This window comes from Lottia gigantea (assembly GCF_000327385.1).
Source record: "Lottia gigantea unplaced genomic scaffold LOTGIsca_232, whole genome shotgun sequence".
NCBI classification, from domain to species: domain Eukaryota; kingdom Metazoa; phylum Mollusca; class Gastropoda; family Lottiidae; genus Lottia; species Lottia gigantea.
In genome coordinates, this window is record NW_008708659.1 from 64,515 (window position 1) to 79,882 (window position 15,368).

Consider the following 15,368-nt stretch of genomic DNA (forward strand, 5'->3'; position numbering starts at 1 on the left):
AGGGGAAGTTTGTCAAATGTTTCATAAAAGTAATGTATAAAATGTATTTTAGATTTAACACACTGTACCTAAACCAATCTATCAGCGCAATATAAATTGGGAAATGTTGCGAGCCACAAAGTATGCAGCGAAAAACACATAAACCTCCTTGGGCTGTTCGACATCATATTATGTGGGTCCTCCATAAACTTTTCCAGTAGTATCTTCCTTTTATATGTAATTGTGCATGATGGCATGCTGGAATAACCGGATGCCACCACTTTGCTGCAACGCATTGCATCATACTGTTGTGTTACAACCAATCGTCGACATATTCAGCTACCGCGGACGTCAACAGCAGTCTTAGTCTTGAAATATTTGTTCAGTTAAAGTCATAACGATACGCAACTGTAAACAACACACCATTGTTAGTTACTGAGGATCTGTGCACGTATATGTCATTTTGTAAAAAGTCATTGGCCTTTGGTCTGAATGATTCAATGATGTGGTACATCTATTGTAGTGGCAGTGGAGGATATTAACCTATAATGTTCACAATTTTTCCTAAAGGTTAGCCATCGACAAGGTTAAAAACTCGCAAATGAACTGATGCTAATAAATAAAAAGGACAAAGAGTCATTGCAGCACATAAACAAAGCTAACAGAATTGCAAATCAACATTTGGTGTTAAAATATAAAAAGATGTCAAGAACAAATATCAATCAAATATCGATATACCCGAAGATTCAAATTTCATTTTAACGTTATCTTGGACCTGAATTGCAAGTTTTTCGTTGGTAACACAAATGGACCGAGTTGAGAAGCGTTTCTGAAAAGTGCGAAATATACTTTCATCATTTCATAATACGAGGAATATCTCATTATCATAGCCTGCATTGTCTCTTTCTGTTCTTGTTCAAGCAGGCATACTGTTCAAGGTACTTTGTTTTGTGGTCGTCGAAATTCGGATTACTCCCGGTTTAAATCTGGTACCTGAGTCTGAGCCTCTTATAAGGTCTTAACCAGATCTTTGTCATCACTATGTGAGTTTTGGATACATTGGTCTTGAAATTCTGATTCTTGTTTTGATATATTATAATGGGCAGGTTATACAGGGGTTTGTGTCAGCAAGATGTTCTTCCAGCAACTTTTAATGTCTTGAAATATGTGGGACATGGGCTATTTCTAATAGGAAGAATTAGTTTACTTTACTGAATTTGGATGGTTACTTCAAGCATTTTTCTAAATGGTGTAAAGAAATCGGTGGATGTGTGTAGGGGGTTATGGCACCTACAAATTTTATTTTCTAGTATAGCAATAATGTTATTGACGATCATCCTACACATAAGTAAAGGTTACTTTGTTTTCTTGTCCCAAAATACAGTGATAATTAAGCTCAATATACAATTTTACTAATGATTTAATGAATAGAAACAAGAAAATATCAACGTCTTGGCTATGAACATTGATGTCTGACATGGTAATGTCAATGCAACACCTGGGGGTATGAATAGCCTTATTAAAAAGTCGGGCGAAATTGACTATACTTTTCAATTGAAAAGGAAGAAGGTCACCTTGAGGCACCCTTTTACATCATCATTATTATTATCTGCACCACATTGTTTCCATGGTAAGATTATAACATTGGGAACTGGAAAGGTCACATAATCAGCAACTTAATAATCATTAATCATTAAAAATGGATGCAATGACCATAAGGGACAAAGTGTCAAAACATCACTGTTTAAGACAATATGATAAAGTTTTGGAGTTCTTTTTGTTGATGTATTACAAGAACGATAATAAAGAAAATCGCCTTAAGGCATCGACAATGTCATCATCATTCTATATTCTTGAGAAAATTTCGAAAAAAGAAACTTATTACCACCAAGTTATCTTTAGGGAAAATTCTACCCAAATTTAAAGTTGGTTTAATAACAATAAATATGAAAGTCTTCTGGGAATTCTAGTGCATTAATATTATAAAAGCACTACGATGCCATCTGAAAACCGGAATTGATCTTGGCCTTAATGAAAGTTTCTCGTATTTTTGAAGGAAAAATAGATAAATGATTACAGTGAGAATTCTTCTATTTTTTTAAAATCGGCCAATTGACCAAGTGATAATAAAAAATGTTTGAAAAATTAAAATGGTTACTCTTTCGCCTGTTTGATCAGCTTTTAACTTTTAACTGAAATAATATTTTGTTGCAAATGTTTTTGTGGCGTATAATATTGAAAAGTGTAACAGATGGCTGGAATTATGTTCTGTAAGTCGGTAAAGCTACTACATGCCTTTAACCATCCGCGTGCAGACCTTCAAAAAACTTGAGTCAAACCAGGGTCCTCAAGGTACTTATTCATTTCAAGGGTAATATTTTTTTTTTACATATAAAACGTTAATGAGCTGTTTACAGATAACATGTGTTTGCAGGATACCTGTAATGGCAAGATACCGGTGCGTTTGCTTAAGCTTTGCTTTAGATTAGCACCCGGTGGTTTAAGCAGAATCGTCTACATTAGCTTGATTTATTTCATTAGTTGTACCACCTTCAGCTTGTTCTTGTATGTAACATGATAGTATAAACTGCATAAATCAGATGACAAGTGTATCAAGCAACTTTTAATTTTAAGAGAACGCTTTTTTTAATAAAAAAGTGGCTTCAGTTTTGCTCTTTAAGTCGATTTAATTAGCTCTAGATTTGATACACCGCATGAAGGTTATTTTCTATGTAATGTGAAAGTATAAACTACAAATGAACCAGAAGTTTAACAAGCAACTTATTTTAAATTTTAATTCTGGTATTCCGATGAAGCCATGCCTTATCACATAGATTTATTCGTCACCATCTCCTTTAATATTGTTAAAACAAAAAATCGTGTATGGATGAACCTCGCTCGATTCGTTCTTCCAAAAATGGTCATCGTATTGAAAGCAATGATTGTGTTAATTATGATTATCTCATAGAGAGAGTATTACAGTGGAATTACTGACGCCTACTTAGCAGTTGATAATTCCAGAGTAGTAACCTATCCTCCATTAAACATCACCATGGCAACCGTTGGTGTCGCATGATAGGTGCATTATTTACCTATATAAATCGTGCTTAAGGTTTTGTCTGCAGTGTCCCTCCAAGACGATAACAAAGCAGCGTTGACATATACTGTCATTGTTTATTATGTGGTTTAAGTTCATTTTATTCTAAACAGTAGTGATTTCGATCGATATTGTGTCATCGTAAAGACCATGAACGACGTGGTCTTCTACCTGAAAATTAATCATTCTCAAACAACATTGATTTGCAGACAGAAGTTCTATCAAGTCACTGTATGATTAAGTACATGTAAACAAGGTAATTATTTTCATTCACAGTTTTTTCGGGTTGTTTTTTTTTGCCTCCGTCCGTACGTGATTTATAACATGAATGATTGATTAGAAACATCGATGATAGGTCACCAAAGTCTTGAATGATCTTCGTGAGTGGCTAGAATTACCCTTTTTTAATTTTTCTATACAAAGTGCACACACAAGTAGTATTGTAAAAGGTATCCAGCACAGCGAACATGGTAAAAAGTTAAAACACGAATCCAATAAAAGATTCTTTATAATATCTGAATGTGTCCAAAACATTAATATATTGACGCGGCTGGAAGGTCTATTTATAAAGAAAGCATCTATATTATAATAATCATAGATTTATTTCAATATCATAAGTTGAAGCAACACTTCCACATTGTCTCAGAACAAGTTTTATGATGTATTTCAAGACGATTTGATAATTTGACACATATTCTACCACTGTGGTATTTTTATTCGGGATTGGATAATCTTGAGTGTGGTCACCTACGGAAAACGTGGCAGCCACGTGCTACTGGCTTTTTCTTTTAAACTTCCGACAAAAAGTAATGGTGTAATTCTCATGCGAAGATATACAAATATTATCTTTTTTCTTTGAAAAACGTTGCTTTTTGGTTTTATCATAAATAATTGTCTCTTCGTGCGCTTTGGGCATCCAATTTACACTGAGTATAGTAATCATTGTTTAAAATCCGCAGTTGGTCGTTCTAAATAGTTAATAAATTTGACAGCGTTCGCTAATGGAAAGTCGATATATCTGATATAGATCATAATAAATTTGAGTGCCAAAATGTTAAACAAAGTGCTAAAATATATTTTAATATAATCGCTCAGAAGAGAGTATCACAGATTTTTGTTGCCGTTTAATGATAATAACCCCATGCCCAATCTGTAGCAATTTTATAAAATGCGTGCAATCATCAAATTTCTTTCTTCATTCTTTCTACAACTCGCAAAGAAAATCCTTGCGAAGATTAAGGAATTGTAACTTGACTTGTAAATTGACTTCTTTGACATCTCCGTTATTGATAAATAGTATCGATGGAAGGAATAGACGAGGTTCGAGATTATCTCCACACCATGTCCTGATTTGTTGTTGACAGACCTTCAAATTGCATTGCTCCAAATTTAGAAAGTCTGTGCCGAACCTATATGCGCTACTGATGAGTCTAAGGTCCGATATATTCATTGACCGAGATTTTGCTTTCGGTAGTGATGCAGTTCGGATGGATTTCAGATGCATCGACAGTTGGAAATCAAAGGCGATTTGGTATCGCAAACTTTATTTCACTGTATGGTGTTGCCCATAAAAGAACAGAAAAAGTTGAAGTACGCTCACCATACACCACAGCATATTGTTCTAAAGGCGGTCATGTATGTATCGTTCGTCCACACATATCTAATGGACTGAAATAGATTCCATGATCAAGCGAAGAATCACAATTTCATGAACTTTTATAATCAAGAGTATTTGTATGACCTGTGAACATTTTGAGAGCAAAGACCACACTGACATGTTAATTTATCTACGTTTAACAATTTTGATATTTAAAACTGCTTTTTCTAATAAAACAGTTAATACATTAATGAAGACTTTGCGCTAGATTTTGATATAATGCTTTCTTTGTCTAATGCCAATCAAAATATAGATATTCTACTATTATCAGCATGAAAACCGTGGGTCTATTGTGTAATTATTGTAGGAAAGAATTTTGATGGAAATTAAACGTTAACACACCACGATATCTTCCTCGTGCAATAAAAGCAATAGTTTGATCTGATCCGGTTTTGACGGAAGATCAATTTGTGTAATTGACAACTTGATAGGTATTTGAGTAAAATCGATTCTCTCTAGCTGAATTGACTTACTAATAATACTTCTAGTTGTAAATGTATATATAATGATTATTATACATTCGGAACAGGTAGATTAGGAAACAATTATGTTCTTTGTTACAATGTTAATTTATGTCTGGTCTCATTCATATTAAATGGAAATTACTTATAACAATAATTCAAAGAATATCAAATGAAATGAATATACTAATGGATGTAAATGTAAATACGCCGTGAAGTTTGTCTGAAATTCCATGTAGACAATGTTAGTCTAGGCTTGTTCATTAGCGGTCATATAGAACAAGAAATTTCATTAATAGAAATTAAAACCAATAAATTGGAAATACGTTTACCATGAATATAAGGCTTGTAATTTCCGATTGACCACTTGATAAAGATTACTGTAATGTAAATTCAGCATAGAGTATGTCTGAAATTCGATGTTAACAATTTCATTAATCATTCGTGCAACATAGAAATTACTATAAACAATACCTAAACAAGAATAGCCGTTACTTTTGGTAATCTTACTGTTTAATGCCCTTAACACTTTTCAGAAGGTAAAGATGGTAATATGGGGTTTGTCAGGATTTCAGTCAGAACTGATACTTAATGATGCCAAATTAATAGTACCAAATATCATATATTGCAGAAGTTTTCTAAACACTTATTTTCCGCGATGCCATTCTTCGAAATTTAACAGAAAAAAAATATGATTATATTCATAAAATTTGTTGAGTAAACCAAACTTGTTTCAGTTTGGATGTGTTTCAACCAAGGTGATAGAAAAAGAGTAATGCTGTGGGCCTAAATACCATACAAAGTGATATTATAAGATTATCTAAAGTTTCCATTTACACGCCCATAAAAAATTATCATTCTCCAGTTCTTTAGAATTTTGGTAAAAGATTCAATAAAATAACGCTTCCAGACATGGTACAAAAATATCAAATAACTATATTATACTCAATAACGTTATACAGGAAACAATATTATACTTTGTATACGGTAATGCCATTATTACTTGATTCCTTAAGGCTGACAATTACTCCGGCTTCGATAATGATTTTGTTTTCAATTTAACTATTTTAGGTTTAATAAACTTTGAAACTATTTTAGGTTTAATAAACTTTGAATAAATGCCTTAGACTGCTGAAATTCACTGCGAGCTATTTTATCATATTCAGTCTAGCTGTAATGGCTCTTAATTCGTATCGGAGATCAATGATACTACCGAAGAAAATACAGCAGAATTATGACCCTTTAAGATGTGGACCGGCGAATCAAAATATTTCATTAGAAACACTCACACAGAGAAATGAACATAATGTTAAGATCTGGATGGTCACAGATGCCACTGTTTCAAATCGTCGGTTTTCTCCGGTCGACAAAGTCCAGCGATTGATATGTTTCACCTACGTACTACCAGTCGTATTTTCTACTTGAGTCTAAGTCCCCCCAGGCCACAATTTAAGTAAAAGTAAGATTTGTAACATCTACGTAGTAAGAATCTTTTATCCATATTTAAATCTTCATTTGCCACATTAACAGTCGCAAACTCAATGTATGGTCATTCAAGTTATTATTGAGTAGATGTTAAACAGTTAGCGTCTTGGCTTTTATGATTGATATTCAAATACCTGTTATTAGATTTAGTCACAGAATCGATATTCCTTGTTTACCGTTTCTATAGCTTCCATAATCTGTAATCAAGCTTGGCTTCATTATGTTTATGAATTTGAAGTAAAAATAAAACTGAACTACTTCAATGAATGAAACCTATTAGATACAGGATCACACCCAAATATGACTCTACACAGTGTTAGTGAAAAGGAAAAACCTTTGGCAAATTTCTAGAAAATCTGGAAAGAAGCCAGTAGAACTATGTCTTAAAAGCACCAAATATTTTTCAAAAGCATTCACATTGAAACAAACCGCTCGATTTAAAACATTTTTCAATACCACAAGGGTCAAGGGTTTCAAATTTCGAAATCTTGCAAAAGCAACTCACTTAATTTGATGTACATACATATTCTTATTTAAAGTCAAGACGTCAAACTATTAATAAAGAAAGCGAATTGTTACGAAATGTTGATTTAGATTTTACAGTTCAAGGGCTAGGGACCACCCGTTTCAAATTTCTTAAATTGTCCTAAACAACTGCTAACTCACCTTTTCTTCATTTTTGATCATATATCTACATTAATAAAGCCGAACTATCAGTGGTGCAAAATAACTACATTAAATTAGGTAATGTAAACTGTCCAATGAAATAAAAAGGGATTCATCCATTATTTTTTTTTAGCTCCTTGTTGAGCCATTACATATTGGCGAATTTTGAAAAATTGACCACATCTACGTTGAAAGTTATCCCAAAATGAAATTGAAAAGGGGAAATTTATAGTGGTGGTAATATCGGGTTGTCGATTGTATACATACATGTACCTAAAAATCTTTTCCTTCCACCAACTATGATCTGCCATCAGGATAAACTTTTTAAACCATGTAAAATTCAATTAAGCTCCGTATAGTTGGTATTTAAATGTCAATTCATTATTTTAAATGTCTTCAATTGCTCAGACTCACTGGTTGGTATAGCAATGACTGAATGGAATTTTAGTTCCATAACTGAAGTTCTACGTCCAACTGATGCCGAAAACGAATATAGTACCGGATATAAATTAGATTCGCAGATTAACTTAAGGGAAATTTCAATATGCCTTGGCCTTTTCGTTTAATTGGAGTTCTGCGTCTGACAACTTCCCATACAAGGGACAATAAAACAAAATCTATCAGGTATTTACGTGTTATTTATTTTGGAAGATTGTCAACGGTCTTCCAATCCGTGCTAGATTTTTTGTTGTTAACAAAATTGCACAAAACAAGATTAAAAAAGAAATATCTCGTCAAATCACTGATATATTAATACATGTATCTGCGTTTTAATCAATTAAGAACTTAACCGCTTTCGTCCAATTTTCAAGAATTTTAGTTTTTCGCTTTACCAATCTCGTTAATTGTTCTGATTTAATTGTGAAAATTAGTAAAATATAGTGTAAACAACATCCTGTTCTAATGGAAATGTTTCATTGTTCTTGATAAAATAATAGTGAATTACAGCCAAATATACCTCTATAACCTACTCTGAAATGATCGAAAGGAAAAACAATACAAAAACAATTATGCTCTCATCGAATGCTGACGACACGTTTATTTTTTATTAACTTTCATCTCGAAAGTTTTAAATATTTGAATTGCCATAAAACTAATGAAAACTGACGGTTTAGCCCATAGAAATGTTCAGTAAATCTATGGAAAAGCTAATGCATAAAAGATAGATCTCGTCGACAACCCGTGAAAGGTGGTCTTGATCGATGTTCTGCATTGATATCAATACTGTTCTTCATTGATCATATCTGATCCATTTTCTCACATCAGGTTCTATTTATTTTCTCGTTAATTTCATGTAATGATATATAATTTCAGGCATGATGTTCTTGACCCCGGTTATCCAGACTTCCACCAGAATTGTATCGGATTCTTTGTGTCCCATGCACTTAAATGCTCTGAATAACTCAAGTTTAAGCAATACAATCCACAAAGATATAACATCAACACAAAGCCCGCCAACGTATGAGGAAGCAATTTCATTTACTTTACTTAAAAACCTGCAGACAGATTATGGTGCAAGATATATTACAAGCAATACATTGCTTCAGAACGGGTAAGCTTATATTCACATCTAATGGCAAGTACATTAGTATACATGTTACAAACAAGGAGATTTCATTTTTTTATCGTTAAAAAAGATTTAACTTCATTGGGGGGAAACTGCTCCATTTTTTATTTGTTTCTTCCCCTGATGCTGCATAACTTTTTTGACAAAACGTAGGGTAGTGAAGTATACATCAAATGATGTGGTTTTGTGATCCTATCATAACGTCTTCTGTGATTGGTGCCCGTATTGTTTTCTTTGGAATCACTCCATCTATATTGGGCCACTTCAGTCGCTTCAACTGGTAATATATTTGTCATTTCAGTTCTCATTCAAGTCACATTCATCATCAAATTTGTGATCCACCAACATATGGATCGAGCGTCTCACATAACCATGATAAACCTATCACAGATGAAGCTCCGATTCAAAATCTTCATGTTAACCCTGAAATTTCGACAGAAAACGTCAGGTGTACCCATGGTACTGGAAGACTCAGTATTATCAGCACTACTTCTATTACAGACTATAATGTAAGTGGCGAATGCCTCCTTATAACTTCTTCGAATATACGAATCAAGGGCAAAAAAAGTAAAAGGTTAAGTCTAGATGTAACGGACCTCGTTTATGCATAATATATCGATAATATTCTAGACCGCCTACATTTTATATTTAATAGGTTCATCGTCCACCACCAGAGAACTCCAGGACAAGAAAGCGAAGTTTACGCCATTACGCCTGTGTCGTTTTTACCACCATATTGGCATTAGGTATTCCAACATTCATAGTGTTAATGACTTCAGGTGCGATATCGGGTCTGCAGCATCATACTGCGAACGAATTGAAAAATGAAACGAAAAGATCAACATTTCCAATGTCAAACAGTGCAGGTGTTGTGCGAAGGAGACGAGAAGCTTCAATGAAAGCCACTCAAAAAGACTTGGTTCACCCAAATAACGATGTAGAGATATCCAACCAGGCCAAGTCGACTTACGACTTAAAACAAGTCTTGAGGGAATATGATACATCAGTAAATGAACGTCGAAAGTTTAACAGTCAGCTGAGGCAAAAACGTTATCATGACATGATGTATATGATCAACTTTACAAGAATGCATTCTGGATTACATGATCATAAGAATTTTATTAAGAAGCTCATAGAGACCATTATGAAAAACATAAAAAACTAATATTGCCGGTTGTAAAAACCGGTATTGTGTGAGGTTCAAATTTTGTCACATAAATGAAGACATATCGTTCAATTCTTGACAACAATATTACCAAACACATTTGGTGATGTAGTATTCATTACCATTCAGAAGTTATTAAAAACAACAATCAGAAATCATGTCGTTCTATTACATTATATTTATGGGCATTTCAACATCAATGTGATGCTAAACTGAACATTTCTCTATCGAACCATGGTGTTTGTTGCATTTTATCGAAACTCAAATTATTTCGATGCGTAGTGTTGATCGCTGGCCCTTGGTCGTACCGTAGGGAGTCCAATCACACGCCCCGATATCTATTTAAGTTGTTATAGGTGCACCTATTTTGGAAGATCATTAGATAAATAAAAGTTACAATATGTGCATTGCCTTTTCTGATAACTATTCATAATAACGTTTCCATAGTAATTTTTTCCAGAAGACAAGATAAACGAGACGACAAAATGAACATCATTCTCGTTTTTTGGCCTCGATAAAAAGGGTCATTTTCTTCATTTCCCGGTAGTCATGGTAATGACGTTTCAGGTATTAACGGCATGAGGGTGCATTGAGACAGCGTTGTATTTTGGCCCTTCAGAATTTGCAATCAGCTGCCTTATTTTATCGATGCTATCCGCAATCTTGTTTCAGGCCACGATGAACAACCCGGGATTAACGCGAGATATACCAGGGGATAACTTTGGCTGTCGGGACAAAAAAAATAACAAAAGGAATAAGGCGATCGGGGACATAATATAAACTGAGCCAATGGAAGAGTTTCGTATAATCCATAAATCATATCGAAAGGGTTACGAACAGGTTTTACAGCTTTTTCATATGTATTGGAGCCTTGAATGGCTTCTTTCTGAATTTTCCAATATATTTGGCTTGTTGTTATTATGGAAATACTTCTCGTATATGATGTCACTATCGCAAATGATCAATCGATGGACAAATTTTGTGCAATTATTTATCACCGCTTAGGACTGATGGGAACAGATCGAACAATCTTAGCTTGAACGCATCTGGGAAGCTGGAGTAGCCTGTCTGCAAGGTATAAATTAAGTTCCTGTATGCTAAATCATGTTAAACTTATTTGGACCTTCAATTTTGCTTGAAGGTATTTTCCTCTGGACCCCTTGATAAAGGTTGAGCAATGAGCTAATTTCTTCCCTTTTATTAGTCTTTCGTTTCTCCTTTAAATTTACAATTTAAATATAAATGTATCTCACATTGGCTTTAGTTCATGTAAATGGAAGAAAAGATGTAGATTAAATATACACGAAGATTAATAATAAAAAACTCGGCATCAACTTGAGCAATGAAACTTAGTTATCTCCCATCAATTGAAAGGACAGCTGCAAACACCAGTCATAATCAAGTAGACCTATTTCACTGCAGAAGAATAAGGTTAAACATATCTAATGTTATAAAGTACAAAACCAATAACGTACATCACAGTTTATTCTCATATCGCCCCTTCTCACCGAACCGAGTCGAATTCATCTACTCAACCAGGTAAAAATGATAAAAACAGATATTATACAGTTAAAAAGTAAATAAAATTGGATCAAAGGGCACTTCAAATTGTAGTTTGAGGCGCATCTGCGGTTTTCTCGCTGGTCGTGAAGAACAAATCACACCTCTGATCGACTATGGCAATATAGCTAATTAACTTGTTTGGGCGACACACAAAAAATGACATTTATTTTCTCAATACATTTTCAACTTAAGGGAAACAACTCGTACCAAAATTTTTAAAACATGTTTCTGATTATATAAATAGAGAAATATTTAAATTAATCTTATATATTAAGATGTAACGTAACCAAATATGTAATATTGTCGAAAAAATCTGAACAAAATAATTAAATAGCTTTTATAGTCGTCCCAGAAAAAAATGAATTTCTTAATACATGTTCAACTCAAGGGAAACAACTTGTACCGGAATTTTTACACATGTTTATTTCATCAATAATCTGATTATATAAATAAGGAGATATTTATATTGATCTGTAATACTAAGATATAACATAACCAAAGTCCAATGTTAGTGAAATAAAACATGTAGTCATTGCAGACACTTAATTCAATTTCGATGAATGAAAATTATACTTGATTTTGGTGCCAGTTGAAATACAAAGATGTTGCATTTTGATGTAGAATAATTGGATTTTTAGATTAATCAAACTAAATGTTATAATATAGCACAATATTCAAATACTCTGGTTAAAACTTTGAAGAATAGCTAAAAACAAATCTTATCAATAATTATCTAGTGGTTTGTATTGATGTCTAATTACATTTATTCTGAGGACTTAATATTAATAATCATTTCTGGAATTTTTCTTCTTGTTTTTAGAATGTCCAGGATAAGAATATGCACAAATCTTATCTATAATTATCTGGTGGTTTGTATTGATGTCTATTTACATTTATTCTGAGGACTTGATATTAATAATCATTTCTGGAATTTGTGTTCTTGTTTTTAGAATGTCCAGGATAAGAATATGCGCAAATCTTATCAATAATTATCTGGTGGTTTGTATTGATGTCTATTTACATTTATTCTGAGGACTTGATATTAATAATCATTTCTGGAATTTTTGTTGTGATACTTTATAATTTAAATGGCTCTTAACTTTGAATGTCTCATATTGGCCAATGGTATCTAATTATCTTTGGTTTCGATGAAACTATTACCACAAGAAACATAATAGAAAATTCTGAATTATCACCTGTCCCATAACTTATAAAACAAACCAAACAATGACAGTGGCAGCTTATGTAAGTAATCATTAACCAGTAAAAAATTCCAATAAAGCTACCGTAAGAAAGGTATTAGACTAATACTTTTGTTCATTTGACAATAAAGAACAATAGTCTTCGAAGGTACATTAACACAATTATAAGATATATTAGTAATATTCTGCCTTTTAATTAATATTTACATCATCCAACAAAAACAGTGTTATCCCTTTTCAGACGGGATAGAGTCAATTAGCACCCCGTTATACAATTTACTTTGTTAAAATCCGATTTCAACACACCTACGTTCAACCATATTTTGATATCAAAGCTGGCACAAGAAAAAACGGAACCGACCTTACTGGAAGTAAAATGAATAACACAACCTGCAACAGTTGCATCGTCGAAAGTGTATATTCTGCGCCCGCTATCAGTGTCCAATCGACAGTAAATGGAGTAATCGGATTATTTACATTTATTTTGAATCTTATTACAATTACATCTATAGTGTTATCCAAATGCATGCTGAAAAAGCAAAAGGCGTGTTTACTGACTATCATTTCATCCGATACTATACTCGGATTTCAAGTTTTCGGTCTGGCACTCATACCAATTACGTACAAAAGTAGACATTGGATGTGTCATTTACGAATTTATGCTGCTGTAACATTTACTATTGCTACCTTACTCTGCAATCTTATGGTAACAATCGAAAGATTTGTTTGTGTGGTAATGCCTCTGGACTATGAGCGACTTGTCAGTTGCAAGAAACTAATACTATGCAGTTGTGTGATCTGGCTATTATCTATTTCTCTGTCATATGTTCTATTTTACGATGGGTTTTCAGGTGACGTAGAATGTCGATTTATTTATGTTGGTAGTCCTATAGGATATGCCATTACAGGGATCATAATATGCATTGTTGTTCTTGTCGATGTCAGTCTTTACATGTATATTCTAAACATCACAAGGAAACACATTAGACAAATAGCGGCGACCATGATTGGTGGGGATACACCCTACAATAGAGTTTCTTATAGAATTCGAAAAGAAATACACTTAACATTTACCGTTGGTATTATTTTACTTGCATTAGCAGTTTCATATCTTCCTATGGGTGCTTATATCATTTATTATGGTTTTTTCCCCACTATGATCCAAAATAGGAAACTGTTTATAATTCTTGTGACATTGTACTTGACAAACAGTGTAGTAAACCCATTATTATACATTTGGAGGTTAAAATCATGCCGAAATGAAATGATTGAAAGAGTAATTGGATGTTTGAAATATCGAAATCAACACTGAGCGGTAGTTAATTGGCGAAAGAGACGGTTACTCAAATTGAAAATGTCCTGCATCTGATTTGACAATAGAACACAAGTTATAAATAATTCAAATAATTTATTATCTGTGTGAACAGTTCAACATGACGAGGAAGGATCTATATCCAGGTTTTGTGGTTAGTGATACAACATGGAATTTGTTGATGTTATATTTAGAAATTCAAGTGCTAAATTGAACTTTTGGTGGTATGATCGCGATACTAGTACCGATGTGTTAATTCTCCATTTATTTTTAGTTCCATTTAAAACCGTACTAAGCCTTAAACTGGCAACAACGATGTAAAGATTAATAATTTGAAAAAAAGACGTTCTATTTGAGGGTTATTCATAGATTCCACTTATAATTCTTACATTATAACATTATTACAGGGTCCGACTAAAGTCACCTTACAAAAGTTGATACGTTTTTACGATTTTAACGGTGATACATAACACATCTCAAAATTAGGTGATTAATCAACACTGAGCGGTAGTTAATTGGCCAAAGTGTTAACATTATTACTGGGGTCCGACTATAGCTAGCTTACAACACACAGCTCAAATCAAAACAGGATATAACATTTGATAACAAAAAAGATTTCAAGTTTAAAAAGTTGTTGATTGAGAAAGAACGTATTTCAGATTCTACTTTAGTATTTTAATATTACTTGACATTATTTATGTTGCCTGTGCTTGTTTCTTTATGGTCGTTTGTTCCCGAAAGAAACTATTCAGACGACTGTGAAATTTAGCTGTATCAGCTTGGAAAGGAAACTAATTAGCCGACCGCGCCGATTCAATAAGCATGTATTTGTTGACATTTATTAGTTTTTACCAGTAATTGTAGCTCTTCATTGTTATTAATAAGCAGTTTTATATGATTCTGAAATTATAACAGATCTTCCTAATTTATTTTATAATCATACTCTCAATAATCATCTTTACGATCATGTTTAATCGTATAAATTACAAAAAAATAAATTGCAAGTCTTAGCTAGATCTCATTTAAGTGTAGCAGTCGTTGAAATGCCGTCTAAGCCTTTATAAAGCACACTGATATTATCTCTAATTTCAATTTCCCAATAATTTAATTCATCAAAACAAAATTCTTGCAAAGACGTTTGATATAACTTTTAATCTATTTGTGCCTATCGAGTCACATGCTTAGTGGAATATAACATGGAATAATTTGAGTAA

At 33.0% G+C, this 15,368-nt stretch overlaps 1 protein-coding gene across 1 annotated transcript; it reads left to right on the forward strand.

Annotated features, from left to right (window-relative positions):
* Positions 1 to 7,889: 7,889 nt before the first annotated feature.
* On the forward strand, positions 7,890 to 10,077 carry LOTGIDRAFT_175010 (hypothetical protein; the record flags this gene model as incomplete). Its single annotated transcript, XM_009055110.1, has 3 exons — positions 7,890 to 7,969; positions 9,214 to 9,421; positions 9,568 to 10,077. 3 exons carry the CDS (start codon positions 7,890 to 7,892, stop codon positions 10,075 to 10,077), a joined length of 798 nt encoding a protein of 265 aa, XP_009053358.1.
* Positions 10,078 to 15,368: the final 5,291 nt, after the last annotated feature.